Below are 20117 nucleotides of genomic sequence, written 5' to 3'. Positions count from 1 at the left end.
ATGAGTAATCTGTAGATTTGATAAATAAAACCTGTGATTTGATGGTGGCTTTGGAAATATCTCTTCTAAAAAAAGGTTAAAAAAAATTCACTGTAGACCTGAAGATGCAGAATAACTACAATTGTCCAAGTGCTTCATTTACATTACATTTAAATTAAATTTGCATAATAAATCTCTCAGTCCCTATCCCTGTCTTGTATCCATGTTTGAACAATGACTGACAAATCAGGATTTGTTTATCAATTTTATTGGAAACAAAAACTGTTGTTAACAAAGAAAAGTTTACCAATGTAGCTTAAATGAGCAACACAAAGACCGCCAAAGCTGCAGAAAGCACGGGAGATATAGGGCAGATTTATTTTATATACTATATAGCACATTGGTACATTTAAACATTTTTAAGATTGCTTACAAATATTCCAAATGGATTCCCTCATTTTAACTACATGGAAGCCAGATAATTTAGTTGATCTCAAAGCTAAGTATTAGCAAAGTACTAGCTATTAACAAAAACTAAATCATATTTTGTAGAACTAAGAAAAATGCCATTTCACAATTTAGCATTCATAAAATCACAATACATTAAGCTTTTACTTACCTTGACAACTGAATATTATCTTCCATTATATTTGACAATTTACTGCTTCCGATATCTCATGTACCTCTAACAATTAAGTCTTTTGTACTGGAAGCCATATAGAACAATACTCTTTGTATGCTATTAAAATAAAAACTTGGGAGCTTCAGTAAGAGGGGCATGTCTTCAAATTTTTAAGGGCATCCTGTACAAAATGACAGCATTCTCATAAAATGGATTAAATATATTGAAGATTCTTTTCTAATTTCTAATTTCTAATTATGAAAAAATCATTACCAGTCCAGAGCAAATTCAAAGTGGAAACACGCTTCTCAACCAATTTAAACTAGCATTCCAAAATGTATTGCAAGTTAACCTGGTAACATTAAACATTTCTGAGATTTGCTATTTTGATACATAAATATTAGTGTAGTATAAGCAACTAATCATTCAGGATCAACATACTTTTCTGTGCACTGTTAAACAGAGCTGCTAGGTCCACCTTCAAACTTCACATTGGTAGTCAACTTGGTGGTTTACTGGTTGCTAAGTACAAAATGATTATGTGCAAAGCACAAAGGATTCTGAAAAGCAACACCACAGTCTAGGTCTTAAATTCATTGAATACATCAATGAAGAAAACACTCCCAATGTGTCCTACTTTATTCAGCAAGGCCTCAACACAGTGCATAGTACATTTGAGTAATTATAATTTGCCAATTTATCGGGGGTTTTTGTTTTTGTTTTTTTACTTTTTACAATTTTACCTACCTACGTGCACACTTCAGATGTCTGTGCTCATTTGAGAACATCCACAACTTATTTAAGCTTGTAGAAAATTTGATTTTGAAATTAAACATCTATACGTTTCTCCAAATATCTTAAGTGCAGCTTTCAGCAGAACTTGACCTAGAGCGAGACCTCTTCTTTGGCGGAGGAGACGGAGAGGAATTCTGCGTGCCAGAGTGGTTTTTTTCAGAGCCTTTTCTTTCGGGCGTACGGCTTCGAGAGCTCCTTTTCTCAGGGGTGCGGCTTCTGGAACGAGACTTGCTGGTTGACTTAGAGGATCTGGCAGATCTTGACTTGCTGCGAGACCTTGAATAACTTCGAGAACGAGATCGGCTCCTAATAAATATTCAGCAATTAGTTTTCACTCTGCATAATAGTCTTATTACTGGTCTTCATATTCACCAAATGTGTTCGTATGCAATTTTGCACGTCTTTATCAAGAAGTCTGAAAATCTTAGTCTTTAAAGAACTTTCTTTACAGTTTCTCTTTTGATTCCTCATTCAACTTTGCTGGACTTACTGTTTCTTAAAGCACCAAGCGTCATGGTTTCGATGTTAACTAATTTGTCTCTCCTAATCTATTTCCCAAGAATTACACATTTGGATTTCAATTTCAGATTAGAGCATAATACATCCACCACAACATTTAAAATAAAAATAACGCTTTGTTCTGCAAATTCCATAAATCCATTCATTTAAGCCCAAATGCAACCCTAACTCAGTAAAAAAAAATCAAGTAGAAAGGTGCTATTAGTTTTTATTGATTCTCACTTATTCCACAATTTAAGAGGGAAAGGAAAGGTTTCCTTCCCTTAAACCTGGGCATAGTGGATATATTTAAAATGGGCAGCCATACAAATCTTTTAATCTACTCTGGGTGGCTCAAAAATGATTGGAGCAGCGCTAAAGTTAGTTGCTTTCATTTGTGTTTTATGAGTTATTCCTTTTCCTAAATTTCTGAACAATATATTAACTATTTATGTCTCACATTACTCTTTCCTGTATGTTCTGCCATACTTGTCTTAGCCAACAATGCACAAAAGATGCTGCCTGAGCCATGAAATGGAGCCTCTAGAGGATAAGTACAAAATCTATTAGTATCCAATGAAAAATGCAGAAAATTTATGCTCCGATAGAAAAATCTGGGAATACAATGCTTCTTCTGCAACATTCCCTGACCATGTAACTATTACAAATTATAATTTTACTGCCGTTCGTAATTTTTTAATCTAACAAAATACCTGCGCCTTTTGCGATCTTCAATTAGTTTAATTCTACGTCCATTCAACTCACTGCCATCCAATTTATCCATTGCACTCTTCATGTCACTGGATGATGCAAACTCTACCACTCTGTTGATTCAATAGCAAAATTACAGTAGAAATTATTAGTGGTGACAAAAGTATATTACATTAAAAATACATTACTGGTTATCTTAGTTTCTCCCAAAACTTATAAGCAAGTAACTCCCAATACTTATGTTGTGATTCAGGGTCAGCCTGTGGGTTCGGCAGTTGGGTCGAATGACTCAGAGGAGGAGGGGGGTGTTGAAGAGCTTGCTGAGGGGGTTGAAGATCTTGCTGATGAGAGCCCTCAGCCAGGCCCCTCCCACCTGGTCACCACGGAGACACAGCTGTGAGCCTGACAGCGTGGATGAAGATGACCCACAGCTGGCCCTGTTCAAGGACGCCCGACGCAGGAGGCAGTCAATCAGGAGTAAACAGAGGAAGGCAATGGGGCACCTCGGAAGGAGGCAGAGAGAAGCCACGCCCTGAACTGTATAAAAGGGGAATGCGTGGGAGGGCTGGTTTGCTGAAGGCAACCGCTTGATTAGTTCCTGTTTCATAGCTCCTGTTTCATGGTTGGTGTCTTGTTTTGCTCTGTTTTATCTTACTAAATTTGGCAGGCTTAATTCCAGCTTCTTGCCGTTTGTAAAGGGGTTGTCCCTGCCTTTTCTGCAGGGCCGGTAGCAGGCTGGTACAGAACAACTTAAGTCTAAAGTTATTTGAATTTCAGTACAAAATAAACCTGTGAAATATTTTCTTTGTACAGTGAGGGAAAAAATTATTTGATTCCCCTGCTGATTTTGTAAGTTTGCCCACTGACAAAAAAATGATCAGTCTATAATTTTAATGGTAGGTTTTAACAGTGAGAGACAGAATAGCAACAAAAAATGCATTTCAAAAAAGTTATAAATTGCATTTTAATGAGTGAAATAGGTATTTGACCCCTTTGCAAGACATGACTTAGTACTTGGTGGCAAAACCCTTGTTGGCAATCACAGAGGCAAGACATTTCTTGTAACTGGCCACCAGGTTTGCACACATCTCAAGAGGGATTTGTCCCACTCCTCTTTGCAGATCCTCTCCAAGTCATTAAGGCTTGAGGCTGACGTTTGGCAGCTCGAACCTTCAGCTCCCTCCACAGGATTAAGGTCTGGAGACTGGCTAGGCCTTCTTCTTGAGCCACTCCTTTGTTGCCTTGGCTGTGTGTTTTGGGTCACTGCCACACTGGAATACCCATCCACGACCCATTTTCAATGTCCTGGCTGAGGGAAGGAGGTTCTCACCCAAGATTTGATGGCACATGGCCCCGTCCATCGTCCTTTTGATGCAGTGAAGTTGTCCTGTCCCCTTAGCAGAAAAACACGCCCAAAGCACAATGTTTCCACCTCCATGTTTGACAGTGGGGATGGTGTTCTTGGGGTCATAGGCAGCATTCCTCCTCCTGCTCCAAACACAGCAAGTTGATGCCAAAGAGGTTGATTGTGGTCTCATCTGACCACAACAATTTCACCCAGTTCTGTGAATCATTCATATGTTCATTGGCAAACTTCAGACGGGCATATACATGTGCTTTCTTGAGCAGGGTGACTTTGCGGGTACTGCATGATTTCAGTCCTTCATGGTATGTTACCAATTGTTTTCTTGGTGACCACGGTCCCAGGTGCCTTGAGATCATTGACAAGATCCAAGATTTATCACTGTTCTCACAATCATTTAAACTCCACAAGTGATATCTTGCATTGAGCCCCAAGACCAAGGGAGATTGATGGTTATTTTGTGTTTCTTCCATTTGCAAATAATCGCACCAACTGTTGTCATCTTCTCACCAAGCTGCTTGGCGATAGTCTTTGTAGCCTATTCCACCTTGTGTAGATCTACAATCTTGTCCCTGACATCCTTGGACAGCTCTTTGGTCTTGGCCATGGTGGAGTTTGGAATGCTTCTATGGACAGGTGTCTTTTATATAGGTAACAAGCTGAGATTAGGAGCACTCCCTGTAAAAAAGTGCTCCTAATCTCAGCTTGTTTCCTGTATAAAAGACACCTGGGAGCCAGAAATCTTGCTGATTGATAGGGGATAAAATACTTATTTCACTAATTAAAATGCAAGTCAATTTATAACTTTTTTGAAATGCATTTTTCTGGATTTTTTTTGTTATTATTCTGTCTCTCACTGTTAAAATAAACCTACCATTAAAATTATAGACTGATCATTTGTCAGTGGGCAAACATACAAAATCAACAAGGGATCAAATAATTTTTCCTTCACTGTATGTTCTTTAGAACTTCTCCGTGGAAATTTACTGTTTCTAGCAAATGATTGTGTAGGAAAAAAAATTTAAACAGAGATGAAAAGGAGTTGTCTCCCTTAATTTTTTTCCTACTGATTCTACGTATGATTAAAAACAGGTAACAGATTTTTAGTTTCTAGTTAATAACATTCAGAATAATTCCATCATCCCAATAGGTAGGATGCAAATATGAATGGAATAATTCTGTACTGATTCTGCAATCTAATTTTAATAGCAGCATTTTCAGTTATATTCTGGAACAAAACTGTCTGTTAAACAGTATTATGGTGGAAAGTCTGGTGTTTAAAGCCCTCCCAGACTCAGTAGATGTGAAAGTTCAACTTACCCTTCATTTGGATTGTTTCTGTGAGCATCCACAAAAGTAACTTCCCCAGCTTTCCTCATGAAGTCTTTCAAATCCTGCAGTAAGAGTTATAGTGCAGGTTAAGAAATGAGCGTAAGATTCAAGATGCATTGTTAAACAGGACTTAATAGTTTACAAACTATAGCCAAATGTCATATGCTATAACTATGAGAAAAATTAAACTAATTTGTACAGTTAAGACATACCTTATATAACACCTAAAGTATTATAACATGTATTTTAACTAATATATGCATGGTGTTATTAAATGCAAGCATTTGATCATCTGTAATCTCAGTTCACTTGTATAGTCAAGGTTTGCCTAGAAACATTCTATGTCCCATTCTTTATTAAGTTAATGCTAAGATTCTGTCACAACCTGTCAAAAGATAGCATTAAAATTTTTATGGCTTTTGTCAGTCCGTGCCACAACCTTAGTGTTATTTTAACAGAGACTTGCATTTAATGTAATTGAGACGGTGTTTATTTTGCAATGTTATCTAACTAAGTGTTAAAGACGTTTTTAAAGTCGTTTATGCATTATTTCTTAACTTTTACAAAATGTCCCAATAATAGCTGACATTTTATAGCCAGAGGCTACTTACCATAACATACCACAAGCGGTCAGATGATATAAGCAGGTACCTTAAGCAAACAGTCGCTTGTCCAATAATTGCCTAGCAGCTCAAGAGGAACTCCCTTACATGGGAGGGGCAGAGGAATGGAGCATAGCAATGTACTTCAAGGGGAGGTACCAAAGACCCTGAAAGCATTGGAAAGTCTCCGGAAGTGGCTCTAGAACCTGAGGTTGACCTGTGCTAGCCAATCGAGCTGTGAGCCAACCAGGATCTACATCGCCATGATAGCTGTGTCATGGGCACCAAAGGGAAAACTCAGAACAGGCCAAGCCCTAGAAATTCAGCCACTAGGAACCCCAACCTCGTGGGTTCTTTCTCCTCCACACAAGAGAAACGAGGGCTAACCCAAAGCAAGGCTGTTAAAAGAGGTTCAAAATGAACTTGGTTAGAGTATATTTGTGAAAAAAAATATACAAACAAAAAGCCTAAAGCTGAACTAGATTACAGGATACCTCAAGTTATATAGTGTTTAATAAAGTTCTGCTCAATTTTACAAACTAGCATGTGAGTCAAACAGTTCAAACACCTGAGCCTTCATCCTAACACAAAACAAATTTGAAGAGCAGACATTCCTTCAAAGCAGGATTCAATTATAGTATACTGAATACTCCACAGTCAAAATTCTCCATAGTTGTGATTTTTTAAATATTTAAACAATAGAAGAACTTAGAAATCAAGATGGGAGTAATTAGCATACACTTGAGTGGATCCTCTCAGTATAAAGCTTATAACACATAATGCAGTATGATGGGAATAGCAATTCAAATGATTATATCACAGTAAAAGGTGTATTTAAACAACCCTTGCACACTTTTTAATTCATTAACTGTAAAATTAGACAGGCACCTATTTATCTATAAATCTGATTATATCATATTTCCAATTTGATTACCTGGTGTGAAAGTTAATTAAGCTTAATGTTAAATTAGTTCTCCATATGTCACTGTCACAATACATTCAATTATTCTTTTTTAGAAATTAGAAGGAAAACTGAAATAACTTTATATTAATATTTTTATTTAAAAAGTATTTTTATTTTACTTATCCTAGATTGATAGAGAATTTTTAAAGGGGAGGAAAATAAGTTATATCAGAGCATACATAGTATATATACCCTTAACAATAGTATCTGGATTTTAAAGACTTATGTCAGTGGGAAACTAACTCCTTTAAACACTATATCAGGCTGTCACTTAAAGGTTGGAATCCATTAAATGCTAGCTAAATTCAAGATATTTTACTGAATTTCTGAACTTAAGTAAAATCTTGCCTCAGTCATGATTGCTGACTTCTGTTAGCAAGATTCAAATATTGGCTTTGTGTCCCTTGCTAGTCACATTATGTGAACAATTAAGCACCCCTCCCACTCAAATTAAACAGGAGGAAAAGTGATTTTAAAGGACTATGAAACTTAGCTTATGTTAGATTTACCCTAGGATTTTCCTTATCCAATTATAATTCCTGAGATCTTACAAAGTATATCCTATGACAATATCATACTATTATTCCATTATGTTTAATTAGGAAAATAGAAAGGTAGGTGGTTACTATTCAGTGTCTCCTTTGTTCAAAGGAAATTAAGCTAGGCAAACAAGCTAATTAAGAAACGGGGATGGATGCATTATGATAAATGTGTTTTCATCCTGCCAGTAGAAGGCAGACATAACATGCACTAGGTTAAACCGTCTACTTTCTTTCAAGCACAGTATAAACTCTTAAGCACTAACTGACATCAAGTAAATAATATCTGCAGTAACTTAGTGTTTCTTATACAATTGATAATCTCATCTAAATCAAAACTTTTACTACCTTCCTTCAAAACAATTAGCTGTCTGTATCATGGAAGCAAAATAGATTTGAACAGAAAATCACTTTATAGTTTAAAAGCAAGGAACTTTTAAAAAGTTGTTTAGAAAGAAGAACCACATGGATCCCGTCTATAATTTGCTATAAGGCGAGGATCATTCACAAATGGGGAGGATGGCATACACTTAAAACTGACAAAATGATTGTCGTGGTTTTTGCATGCATTTCAGCAGAAGTATACAGTGTTGATGTTGCCCAGTGAAAACTGTCACATTAGCTTTCACTATAAAAATACACAGAAAGGCATTTAGAAACCGTCATGCCAGGAATAGCAAACAAAACATGCATACATTTCAGAAAATGAATTGTGAAACAATTTTTCTCTGGCTAAAATGTCAAAAAGACAACATGCTAAGTAGTGAAAGTAAAGATTTCCCCTGTCCAGTTGTGTCTTCTAGGGGGCGGTGCTCATCTCTGGCTTTTAGCCAAGGGAGCAGGCTTGTCCAAAGACATTTCCATGGTTATGTGGTCAGCAATACGATACGCTGAGGCAATGGAACACTTTTACCTTCCCACCAAAGTGATACCTATTTTTCTGCTCACATTTGCATGCTTTCAAACTGTGAGGTGGGCAGGAGGTGGGGCAGGAATAGGAGCTCACCCTATTATGTGCTAGTTGGGTCTCAAATTGCCAACCTTCTAATCGACAAGCCCAGCATCTTAACCACTAGGCCACCGGAAATCAAATGCTGGGCTAAGTAGGTGTGATTAAGCAGCATTCTTCTATTTTTAAAATAATATTGCCATTGGAAGCCTCCTTATCAAAGTTCTTTCCACCTGGGTTTTTATAAAAAGAACACACTAAGCCATTTTTCTCTTCATAGATTTTATTTCCTTCTGCATTAGGTCTGTTAGCCTGTGAATCATTTTGGCAGGGGTTGCAGATGATGTTCTTGCTGTAACACTCATAAAAGATACAAGATAACTTTTTTCAAACAACTTTACTCACTTTTCCCTGAAAGAGGGCTATATGCAATATCTATGTAAGACAAGTTTCATATTCATGTCATAAGATTTTAGAGATGGTACTGCAAACCTGGAAGGTCAGAGCAACACCTATTAAACAAAATGTTTTTTGTTGTGGGCAGCTATAGTACCATTATACCTTGCGTGTTGTTGGCGTTTTAATTGCCCTGTACACCGCCCCGAGTCCTTGGAGAGGGGCGGTATATAAACCTAATAAAATAAAATAAATAAAATGTATTAAAGTTAAGTTTGGCCCCCCCAAGATAATCAAAGGTCCAAACTTCCTGATTTCTTCCATGTGAATTTCTCATATTAGAGCAAGTACATGTTATGCTACTCAATCAAGACATCTGTTCTTCTCCAGATATGACCTGTCTCTATCCTGACCTAAAATTATTGTGCAATATATTAAATTGCTAAAATCTCTTGACAGCTCTCCAGTTCATACTTGTGCAATTATAATAAATCTTGATGTAACAGATGTTGGTTTACTAGATTTCAGATGAATGTTGATGTTATATATTCCATGCACAAAATCATATAAAAATCATAATCCATTGGAATTGTGTGTAATTTTTTTTTTGGCTTGCTAAGAATAAAGGGAGACCGATATGATCATTTCAAACTTAATTGTTCTCATCAGTCAGCCATATGCTTCTGATTTTATATATATAAAATCCCAATGGATTTAATATTTTTTTTATTTTAATAGATACCTCTTTTCCCCCATTAGTCTGTTAACTAAGTTTATTTTATTTCCAATCTTTTCTTATTTGTTCTTTCTTCCTTTAAATGGTGGAGAATCCTATTTAAAGAATAGATATTGAAATTTATAGAGTAAAAAAATAGTAGCACTCAAAATGTTTCAAGGCAGACTTTTTACTGTAAACTACCCAGTCAGTCACTTAAGTGAGACTGGCAGTGTAGAAATGTGATTGTTGTCTCTTTCAATCATTTCTGTACACTTATGCAAAAAGGACATAAAAATGAAATTCAATAAAAATGATGGCCATATAATGGTATCATGATGTCAAAAATGTATTAGAATTGTATTAGTTTATGCATAATATAGTTCTACACACAGAATTATAGAAAAATTATGGATAAAACCTAAACAGAATTGGTTAAAGAGCTGTGGTGGTGCACTGGTTAGAATGCAGTACTGCAGGCAAATTCTGTCCACAGCCAGCAGTTTGATCCTGACTGGCTCAAGGTTGACAGCCTTCCATCCTTCTGAGGTCGGTAAAATGAGGACCCAGATTGTTGGGGGCAATATGCTGAGTTTGTAAACCGTTCAGAGGGGACTGTAAAGCACTATGAAGTGATATATAACTCTATGCGCTATTGGTATTAAAATATAATATAGATTTACAATTTAATAAGTTTTCCTACTTGTGTCCTCTTAACATCCATTATTTCAATCTAGCTTAATCAGCAGTTCTATTTTTAAAAAAAATTGGAAATATATACTTTTTTATACACTGACAACAGAATTTATGCTATAAGAAGCACATACAGAAATAGAAGGTTGGAGAAGAATGGCTTAGTAACTCAAATGCTATTTTTTTCCCCAAAATTGAATGGGAGAATGAATGGTGACATCATATAATTGTATACAAACCTGTTGAGGGGGGCATAGGGTTTGTTTAAAAAAAAAGTTTTGAGTAATTCCAAACGGGTTGTTAACGGCCAGAACAATCCCATTAGTAGAAGAAATACACCAACTCAAGGACATGTTAGAGAAAAACAAACCTGCGGTTTAAACTTTCTCTTCCAAATGACTATCCAAAAACAACCCCGGTATGTTTCACTGACAATACTTATGCCCAAATACATGCACAAATTGGATATTTAAAATCATGTTAGCTACTCACTGTAAGCCACAAGTCCCTTTCAGAATACAGATAACATAATGCACGAAACATCCTGCATTAGAACATAACACAATACTTTTAAACATGTGAATAATTCTGTTCATTCTATTGAAGCCAGATATAAAATTGGAAGCAATTTGCAGCTTTATCGCTCAACGAGACCAGCCTTTTATTTAATACATTGGATGTTTTAAGTGTTGAGAGCTTTTTTTCTAACAATCTTACTAGGTGAAGATTTCATTTGTTCAAGAAACACTAATCAGCAGTTTTAAAAATATAAGCACTGTTTGCCTGTTGGTAATGCAAATGAAAGAACTTTAAGCCTCTCACTTAAAAAAAAGTGCTAATGCTTTATGTTGCCTCTTTTAGGAAACCAAAACACACCATTTTTAAAAAAACATAAATGTTATTTAAAGTAAGGTCCAACTCACCTGCCAGCTGACACGTGAAGAAAGATTTTCAACTATAAGTCTGTGTTCAGTACGAAGAGGTGGACCATACTGACTACAAATGGAAAACATTTCCCGTTACTCTTTACTATATTTCCAGCAGAAAATTTAAATACTTTCTACTTTTGTCAGATTTTATCTCTACAAAAACTTTCTTTTCTAAGAAACATAGCTACTCTGGATTTAAATAATGACAATAGCAGAGTGTTGTTACTAGTTTACATTATGAAAGCAAATAGAAGGACTTATGACTGCCAACCTCCCAGTCATGTGATAATTGGCAACTGGCTCACATTGACAACTGGTTGCAGTGTCCCACGCTTACATGACTGCGGTTAGCAACTTTTTGCTGGTTTCCAGCCCAACCAAAAAAGCATATTCAGAAGATTGGATGTACTTAATGATCACATTATTTACTTAGAACCACATGATTCAATCTACATTCATTACAACTGTCATAAAATCAAGTCTGGTCATATTGGTGCCTCAATTTATGACTGCAAGGGCTTGCAGTCAAAATTCTCGATTCCATTGTAGTTCCAAGGACTACCTGTACAACATTTTAATACTGAAAACTTTCATATTGAAATATGTCACCTAGTAAAACAATTTCCAAGGAATTTATACCTTTGGCACTAATAATGAATACGAGCAAATCAGCCCTGAAAGGATAAGGTTGTGGGTTATATGTGCTTTTCAATAAGCTGCAGTAAGCTCAGGAACTACTGAGTTCATTGACATTACAACAGCTGTGCTACTACAAGAGTCGGCTTGTTGCCATCAAACCCCAAGGCGTTATAAGAGCCGTGCATGAATAATTGAAGCCTCCACATTTGTTTATTCAGTCTATCTTCAAAGTGATCACTTTGTCATATCACAGCAAATGCAACAATCAACATTTTTTTTGAAGAATCAGAGAAGAGGCAATTTAGTTGCACACAATTTAATTTGCATACCTCTAAATGCCCCCTTTTTCAGAATATCCAGATCTTCAGAGCATTTAAACAGAAGTCTCAGAATCCCCCAACTGGCAGGCTGAGGCATTGGGAATAGTAGTCTCTTCTTGTCTGGCACTATCTGTCATGAACGTTTACTACCATGCCAGATACCCATGAAAATCAGTCACATATCCTACTTTAAAAGTTCATTTTTAGCCTGGACCTTGGATCATTCCTACTGCAGCAATTTCACTGCATTAAAAAAAAGAGAAGCTGAACAGGACATTTCAATATGCAAAAGTACAAATTCTCAATGTTTTGTACTTGTGGATGGCAAGAAATTTGCCTCAGAATGTGATGCAATACAAATGTTATATTTTATATAACCATCAATACAAGGGTCTGAATATGTACTAGCTACTTCCAATAACAGTTCAAACCAGAGAATCTAAGAAACATTAGAGTTATTTTTAAAGATACTATCAAATGTGTATCACAAATATACATTCTTCAATAGCTCTTATACATGTCAAAACAAACATTACTTAAGATCTCAAATTTCAGTTTTGCTGTAAGGTGTGATAGCCCTAGGATACTGCTACCTTTTACAGCTATATTTTTCAACTATAGTTCAGCTATCCCAAAGTCAAAATTAAGGCCACACAGTGTACAATAGCATTCTATTCAATGCTCATATGAGAACAAGCTTTACAGATTGAAATTTAAACTTTACGAAACTACATTTCTCCTTTTGAGACCGAGTAGAAGCTGTGAATAATTGGTAGAACCAATTATATGCAATCTGTAAACACTTACAAGCATTAATTAGATATGTCTCTTCTCAGTGTTCAAATTATTTGAAACCTAGCATCTTCAATTAAGTGCTTACACCAAAATTGTTTGCAATTACATTAGCATGGAATTACAAAAATAAAAAAGATGATTTTATTGTCTTAATGGAGAAGTATCTTAAAATGTATCTAGAAATATCAACTATATTACAACCCTGAAGCTAAGGACTGAGATATTTTAAAACCACTTGTAACAATGCAGTAAACGGAATTTCCTTCTTACCTAGATCCACCCCCATAAGACTGGTAATAATTGAACCGTTGTGGGTATCTGCCCCTACCCCCTCTTCGGGCTCTGGCATGTTCAATTGTGACCCTATTAAAAACAAGTAAATTTAGTATTTCAGTCTTTTTCTAGTAGAAAAGAACATATTAAACAGTCAAATATAATGGTGATAATTTTGGATACTTAAGAACAAAAGCAAAAACTTGGTAACTCATACAATTACAATCAAGAAAATCTCTCACTGCCTAAATTAAGTTCTTCAGACATTTATAACTGAAAAGTAAAAAGATATCTAAGATGACTAAATGATGTGCATTCATTTCTACAGCATTTATTTAGTAAACAGCATATTACTCTCCACTAACTCCTCCATCAAGGTATACATAGAGGACTTGGGAGAAAGATTATCTACTGTCTGTGCTAAAGAATAAAGATGATTCAGTAAAAGACATTCCTGATATTTCTTAATTTAACAAGCTTCTGTACAAGTGAATCCCATTTGTGGTTAAGGAGTTCTAGGGGGTACCTCTAAGACTTGAAGAAGTTATCTGTATCAGAGAAGTCACATATCTCTGATATAGACCAATAATGTTTTACAGCTGCTTCAGAAAATGGTGTTTATTAATTTTTGTTACCAATACACTGTGTTTGTCTCAAATATAATCTGAAATCCTGCCTATGACACTTTTCTCTTTCATTAATCCTGATTTAAGACTTTGTGCTTCAAAATCACTTCAGACTGCTTTTACCCCCTCCTTTCTCCCCAATCATTTTTAAAAATATCTTTTAATTCTCAAATATTACTCCATAATTTCTGTGCAAATTTAATTGGTCCTAATAAGCATACTGCTTGACTGCACATTTTGGATTTTTTAATATGAATTGGCAGACATAGTTTTGTCCCCTTTCATTTTATCATAATAGCCCCACAAAGTACATTAGAATGAAATTTAAAAAGTCACAAATTGAATTGTCATATGACTTGAGATTAAATACCTTTCATTACACAGCTCTTTGCCATTCAATTCATAAACCGCATCATCTGCATCTCTGTGATCCTCAAATTCCTAGGAAAGCAAAACAATGAAATGAAAAAAGTAAAATATTTTTGCCATTAAAAATTCTATCAGCTATTGCTGTGGTCATTCTGGGAGCTATAATTTAAAATGTGAATGTTTTCCTAAGCCTGATTTTAATTCCTGAGATAATTTTTATCAATTGCATTGTATCAGATATGGAAAACTCAGATATTATGCTCTCAATTCTCAGCATTTCTCCCTATTGGTATAAATGGTAGTCCTTGCTTACTGACTCCCTCATTTAGTGAGATTTTTTTTTTAAAAAAACTTTGCAATCAATCTTAACATGTCCCATATACATGTGCATTGCAACTGGCTTGCAAAAAGCAAAGTTAACAGAGAAGGAGGAAGTAAAATCATAAGTCGTGGTCACACAATTTTTCACTTAGCGACCAAAGGAGAACTGAGATTGTAAATCTGTCATGATTACATGATTTTCTGCTTAGCAATCAAGTTGATGGTGCCAATTGTGGTCACTAAGTAAGGGCTACCTGCATAAGATGTAGTTCAGAAAAACATAAATATAATGGCTCATCCTTCATAAAGACTGTGCTTACACATTTATATGACTACATCTGCAGGAGTGACAGATGATGGAACATGCAGTCCCACACATCTGGTTTCCACCAGGACTGAGAAGACTGCTACAGTGATTTCTTTTTTTAAAAAAAAACTATTCATTATAAACAAATAACTAAAACAAAAGATATGTTATTTATATGTATATCCAGCATATGCAAGGATTTTATCAAGATTGGAAATTAAATAAGTTCTTCTAAATCCTGTAAACCGTGTTGATAGTATTTAAATAATTTTCAAATACCCAAATAAAAGGCATTAATAGAATTTCATAACTTTTAATCAACATTTTATGCAATATATAGCTTTTAATAACCATTTATATAAAGACCCAAGTTGTACATTTAAAGATACTTGCAGCCTCCATAAACATGGAAGACTAAATGTAAAGGGACAATATTGCTTGGAAGAACAATAAACTGCTCAATTTGCCCATTTTCTTCACCTTTCAGGGATGAGAGAAATTATATGACATTTCCAACATTAAACACTGACTTTCTGTTCTCTCATCAGCTGCAATAATATGCAGCAAGAGAGAAAGTGTCAAATATATTGTTACCTACAATGAAGCAGGTTGGTTATCTGTTTCTGTCTCTAGCAGCAGAATAGAAAAGACAAGTCCATATAACTTAGAATTTGCTTGTTAAAACATTGCTAACAATTTTTTTCTCCAGTTAAAAGTGGGACAGGTATGCATTTCTATCAGTACAGTATTCTTTATTCTTTTGAGAGAATGAAGAAGTGGGTTGGTTTCTTTCCAGCTTATCTCCAATTTTTAACAGCAATATTATGAAGCAAAACTGTGCAGGAAATACAATTATGGAGACTCTCCTACTTCTAGTTAATATTTTCCTAGAAAAACAGTGCAGCACTAATGTCTACCCTTTCTCATTTCTTAAAAAAGGTTTAATAGAGGCATGTTTAGAGGTCCTGGAGTGAAAAAATAGTTGTAACACAAGAGATTATCTATAGCTCAGGGTTGAACTTTGGAGTCCTTGGTGCTCTCTGAGTTTGGTTATTTGTTTGCAGACATTAAATTACCCAATTAGTAACATCTATGTCAGGTTGCTCCCCATTTATATACATTAGCTTGCCCTGCCAGTGTCGGTGGGGTGGTGGTGTTCTCCTTGGTAATTCTTTGAGTAGGGTATTGTTTTCAGGCTGATTGTTCCTATATTCTTGAATTAAAAAGTTGAGGGTACAATAAGACACTTATATGAGCAAGTTACAGCACAGACTACTCTCTAAGGCAGACACGTATAACTCGCGACGTCACATGACGTCGCACAATGTATCAGGACAGTTTTGCCATTGCCAGCAATGGGGTGGTGCAGCTTCCGCATAACGCATCCGGCCCGTGCCAGCAGTATATATAGATATGGATATAGATAGATAGATAGATAGATATAGATAGATATAGTACATCACCCTATGTACTACAACATAATATTGCTCCAGTAGATGCTTAATACAGAAAATATGTCTGAGTAGATATACTTACCACAAAACCAAAGCCATTTTTGAGATTAATCTCACGTATACGGCCATATCCTTTGAAAAATTTCTCTACATCTCGTTCCCGAGCATGGGGACTTAAACGTCCAACAAAGACACGACAGCCACTCATTCTGTTCCAAGCTGCAAAAAATAAAGTTCAGGAATTCTAGTTAAAACTGCTGCTTAAATAAATCCAAGCTCAGAAGTCTTAAAACAGGGGGCTATATTTTAAAGCTTTTTTTTTCAAATTCTATTTTCTTTCTTTTCCCCTCATATGAGAATTAACAGAATAATAGCCTTGGAAGGGACCTTGGAGGCTTTCTAGTCCAACCTCCTGCTCAGGCAGGAAGCCCTATACCATTTCAGACAAATGGTTGTTCAATCTCTTCTTAAAAACTTCCAGTCTTGGAGCATTCACAGCTTCTGGAGGCAGGTTGTTCCACCGATTGTTCTTTTGGGAATTCTCCTGGATTATTTTTTTTCCTGGGACCTGGATGCAATGTTGTCCCAAAATGCACCTGATGAACCCACAACCCTAATTAAATCGATCATTCCGCCTTTCTATTATTCTACCCCAATTGCTACGTACTAACATGGGAGGTTCATATAACCCTTGGATCCCTATCTATCTCTATGCTTGGTTAAGCGCCTCCCAAATAAACAGGGAAGTTCCCAAATCATTCTAGCCCGTTTAAGAAAAACACACTCCCGACGCCCAATTCCGACAGACCAGAAGTCACTAAAAAAAATAAATTTTAAAAAAAACCCCACGTCTCTTTCAGAGGTAGCTCTCAAGACGGTAGAAAAGCAGCGATAAAAAAGTTTTATTTTATTTAAAAAAAAATGCATTTACTTATACCCGGGGTCGGCAACCTCGGCTCTTTTATGACTCGTGGACTTCAACTCCCAGAATTCTTGAGCCAGCATAGCATCTGAGGTTGCCTACCCCTGCCCTATACCATTTCAGACAAATGGTTGTTCAATCTCTTCTTAAAAACTTCCAGTCTTGGAGCATTCACAGCTTCTGGAGGCAGGTTGTTCCACCGATTGTTCTTTTGGGAATTCTCCTGGATTATTTTTTTCCTGGAACCTGGATGCAATGTTGTCCCAAAATGCACCTGATGAACCCACAACCCTAATTAAATCGATCATTCCGCCTTTCTATTATTCTACCCCAATTGCTACGTACTAACATGGGAGGTTCATATAACCCTTGGATCCCTATCTATCTCTATGCTTGGTTAAGCGCCTCCCAAATAAACAGGGAAGTTCCCAAATCATTCTAGCCCGTTTAAGAAAAACACACTCCCGACGCCCAATTCCGACAGACCAGAAGTCACTAAAAAAAAAATAAATTTAAAAAAAAACCCCACGTCTCTTTCAGAGGTAGCTCTCAAGACGGTAGAAAAGCAGCGATAAAAGTTTTATTTTATTTTTATTTTTTTAAAAAATGCATTTACGTATACCCGGGGTCGGCAACCTCGGCTCTTTTATGACTCGTGGACTTCAACTCCCAGAATTCCTGAGCCAGCATAGCTGGCTCAGGAATTCTGGGAGTTGAAGTCCACGAGTCATAAAAGAGCCGAGGTTGCCGACCCCTGACTTATACAGAGGAAAATCACCTCTGCTTTCGCCCTCTTCTCGAGAGTTCCTCCTGTTCAACGGAACTGGACGTAACCTGTTCAGTTTTAAGAGTCAGGAGATCGTCTGGGGTGCAGAACTTGGGAGGGAAGCAACGAGGAAGCTCAAGAAAGGAAAGGGGGGGAGGGGGGAGAGCGAAAGGAGAAACTTAACGGCAACAGTGACGGAGAGGAAGAGGAAGAGGAGAGGCGGCTGGTTGGGGGGGGGGGCAGGAGGAAGCTAAGACCAGGCTGAACAACTGCTAAGGGAACGGCCCAGGCTAGGCTGAGCTTCCGCCTCAATTCCACCTGCCGCTACGGAGCCATTAAGGCGGGCAGTCGTCACCGCCGAAGTTTCGGCCGACTCACCTTCGCTTCCGCCTCCGCCTTCGTCTCCGCTCTATCGCCTGAAAGCGAGACCGACGCTCACAGCAATGGCAGCCTTCGAGGAAACTCCCGTTTCAACCCCGTGCGGAACCGCAACGTTCGCTTTCAGTCCGCCAGAGAAAATGGCGGCGCTACTTCCCTTCGGCGAAGCCGCAAGCAAGGCGACTGCGCCTGCGCCAGGCCCTTTAGCGCCAACCCGCTTGCGGACTGCGATTCCCAGACTTCAGCGCGTGAACCGTTCGGTGCTCGGGTAAACCCGGGTTGGGGAGGGGGAGGCTTTCCTCTGTGGGAGTTACAGGCGGAAGTGACCTCATAGGGCCGCGTGGAGAAAGGGGGAGTGTCTGTGTACGGAAGAAAGGGAGGGTGGGAAATGTTGTTATTAGAAGAGCGAACGGTTATCTTGTTCTTAAATTTAAGAGCTTCTCAATCTTAGCAAAGTTATATGGACTTCGGTTCCCAGAATTTCCCGGCTAGCTAGTAGAAACACTGTTCGAAATGATGCGAACAAGCAGTTTTCGAACCTTGAAAGGAAATTGCACAAACGTTGCTTTTATTCCAGATTAATTATTCACTCCTATTTGTATTTGGTAAGCAGTCTAAATCCTACGATTAAGCGCTTTCAGGCAATAGGGAAAAAAAAGTTTTCATTCTTGTCCTGCAGAAAGAGGCAATCTCTACAATGCTATTTTCTTGGGAGACGCGCTAAAGCTTGAAGACAGAAACCTTTTCTTCTGATTATAGGGGATTGTTGCTTTATCCTTAGTTCAGTTGTACAACTTTGTGTGACTGGCACCAGCAGTATACAAAAATAAATATATACACGTGTATGGCTGAATCCTTGGTTTCTCTAATTCAAAAAATGCAATACTAAAAATTAGGTGGAAAAAACTGCCTGCCTAGTTTAGATAGATTTCTTTAGTTTGGGGCTAGGTGCCCTTTGAACTATGGTGCTGGAGAAGACTCCTGCGAGTCCCTTGGACTGCAAGGCGATGAAACCGGTCAGTCCTAGAGGAGATCAACCCTGACTGCTCTTTAGAAGGCCAGATCCTGAAGCTAAAACTCAAATACTTTGGCCACCTAATGAGAAGGAAGGACTCACTGGAGAAGAGCCTAATGCTGGGAAAGATCGAGGGCAATAGAAGAAGGGGACGACAGAGAATGAGGTGGCTGGATGGAGTCACTGAAGCAGTAGGCGTGAGCTTAAATGGACTCCAGAAGATGGTAGAGGACAGGAAGGCCTGGAGGAATGTTGTCCATAGGGTCGCGATGGGTCGGACGCGACTTCGCAGCTAACAACAACAAGGTGCCCTAACTGATTTTAGGAACAGAGGTGATGATATTTGTCTTTTGGACAAAAATAAAGATTATTGTCAACATCTAATTGGATTTATTCACTTCAAATTTGCGTGGTTGCTCTCAGTAGTTATGGCAATTTGAAGAAAAAGCTGAATGTATAAGAATAATCAGTACTTGAAGTTTTGTATTTAAGATATACGTTAAGTCTGGAAGAAAAAATGAATACTTATGTATTAATAAACACAATAAACATCCACAAATGTAGTGATACTTCCATATCTGGGGACCACCAGCTCTGCCCTGTAAAAAAAGAATGGTTGGAGGTTGTTTTCTATTTTTCTGTTATCACTGATTACTTTCTGCAGTCTAAAACAAATAGTCCTACAGCAATAGGATTTATGCAATATGGCATTGATTTGAAGGTTTTTGCTCTGCTGGTTCAAGTAAGCATTTCAAATATAGCTATAGTAAAATTGGTATTTTTTTTCTAAAATGCTAGTGGTTCCACAAATGTCAACTATCTATGAAAAGAATATTGGTAAGAAT

General features: G+C 37.1%; 1 protein-coding gene across 1 annotated transcript; it reads right to left on the bottom strand.

Moving 5' to 3' along the window:
- Positions 1 to 334: 334 nt before the first annotated feature.
- On the bottom strand, positions 335 to 18499 carry LOC310636940 (serine/arginine-rich splicing factor 5-like). The gene is made up of 8 exons (XM_083357122.1): positions 18258 to 18499; positions 16274 to 16410; positions 14111 to 14181; positions 13112 to 13204; positions 11082 to 11154; positions 5289 to 5362; positions 2608 to 2718; positions 335 to 1702 (listed from the first exon to the last, which is right to left on the bottom strand). Exons 2-8 carry the CDS (start codon positions 16397 to 16399, stop codon positions 1459 to 1461), a joined length of 792 nt encoding a protein of 263 aa, XP_083213248.1. The 5' UTR covers positions 16400 to 16410; positions 18258 to 18499; the 3' UTR covers positions 335 to 1458.
- Between the last annotated feature and the right edge of the window lie 1618 nt (positions 18500 to 20117).

Source organism: Vipera ursinii (assembly GCF_947247035.1).
Source record: "Vipera ursinii genome assembly, chromosome: 1".
Taxonomy (NCBI): domain Eukaryota; kingdom Metazoa; phylum Chordata; class Lepidosauria; order Squamata; family Viperidae; genus Vipera; species Vipera ursinii.
This window is presented reverse-complemented; position numbering and strand designations above follow the sequence as displayed.

Coding starts and splice junctions, on each gene's coding strand:
- LOC310636940 (XM_083357122.1), bottom strand. CDS start 16,399: ATGAGTGGCTGTCGTGTCTTTGTTGGACGTTTAAGTCCCCATGCTCGG. Junction 11,155..13,111: donor TCTTATGGGGGTGGATCTAG/GTAAGAAGGAAA, acceptor TTCCATTTGTAG/TCAGTATGGTCCACCTCTTC. Junction 5,363..11,081: donor CTTCACGTGTCAGCTGGCAG/GTGAGTTGGACC, acceptor CTCTTACTGCAG/GATTTGAAAGACTTCATGAG.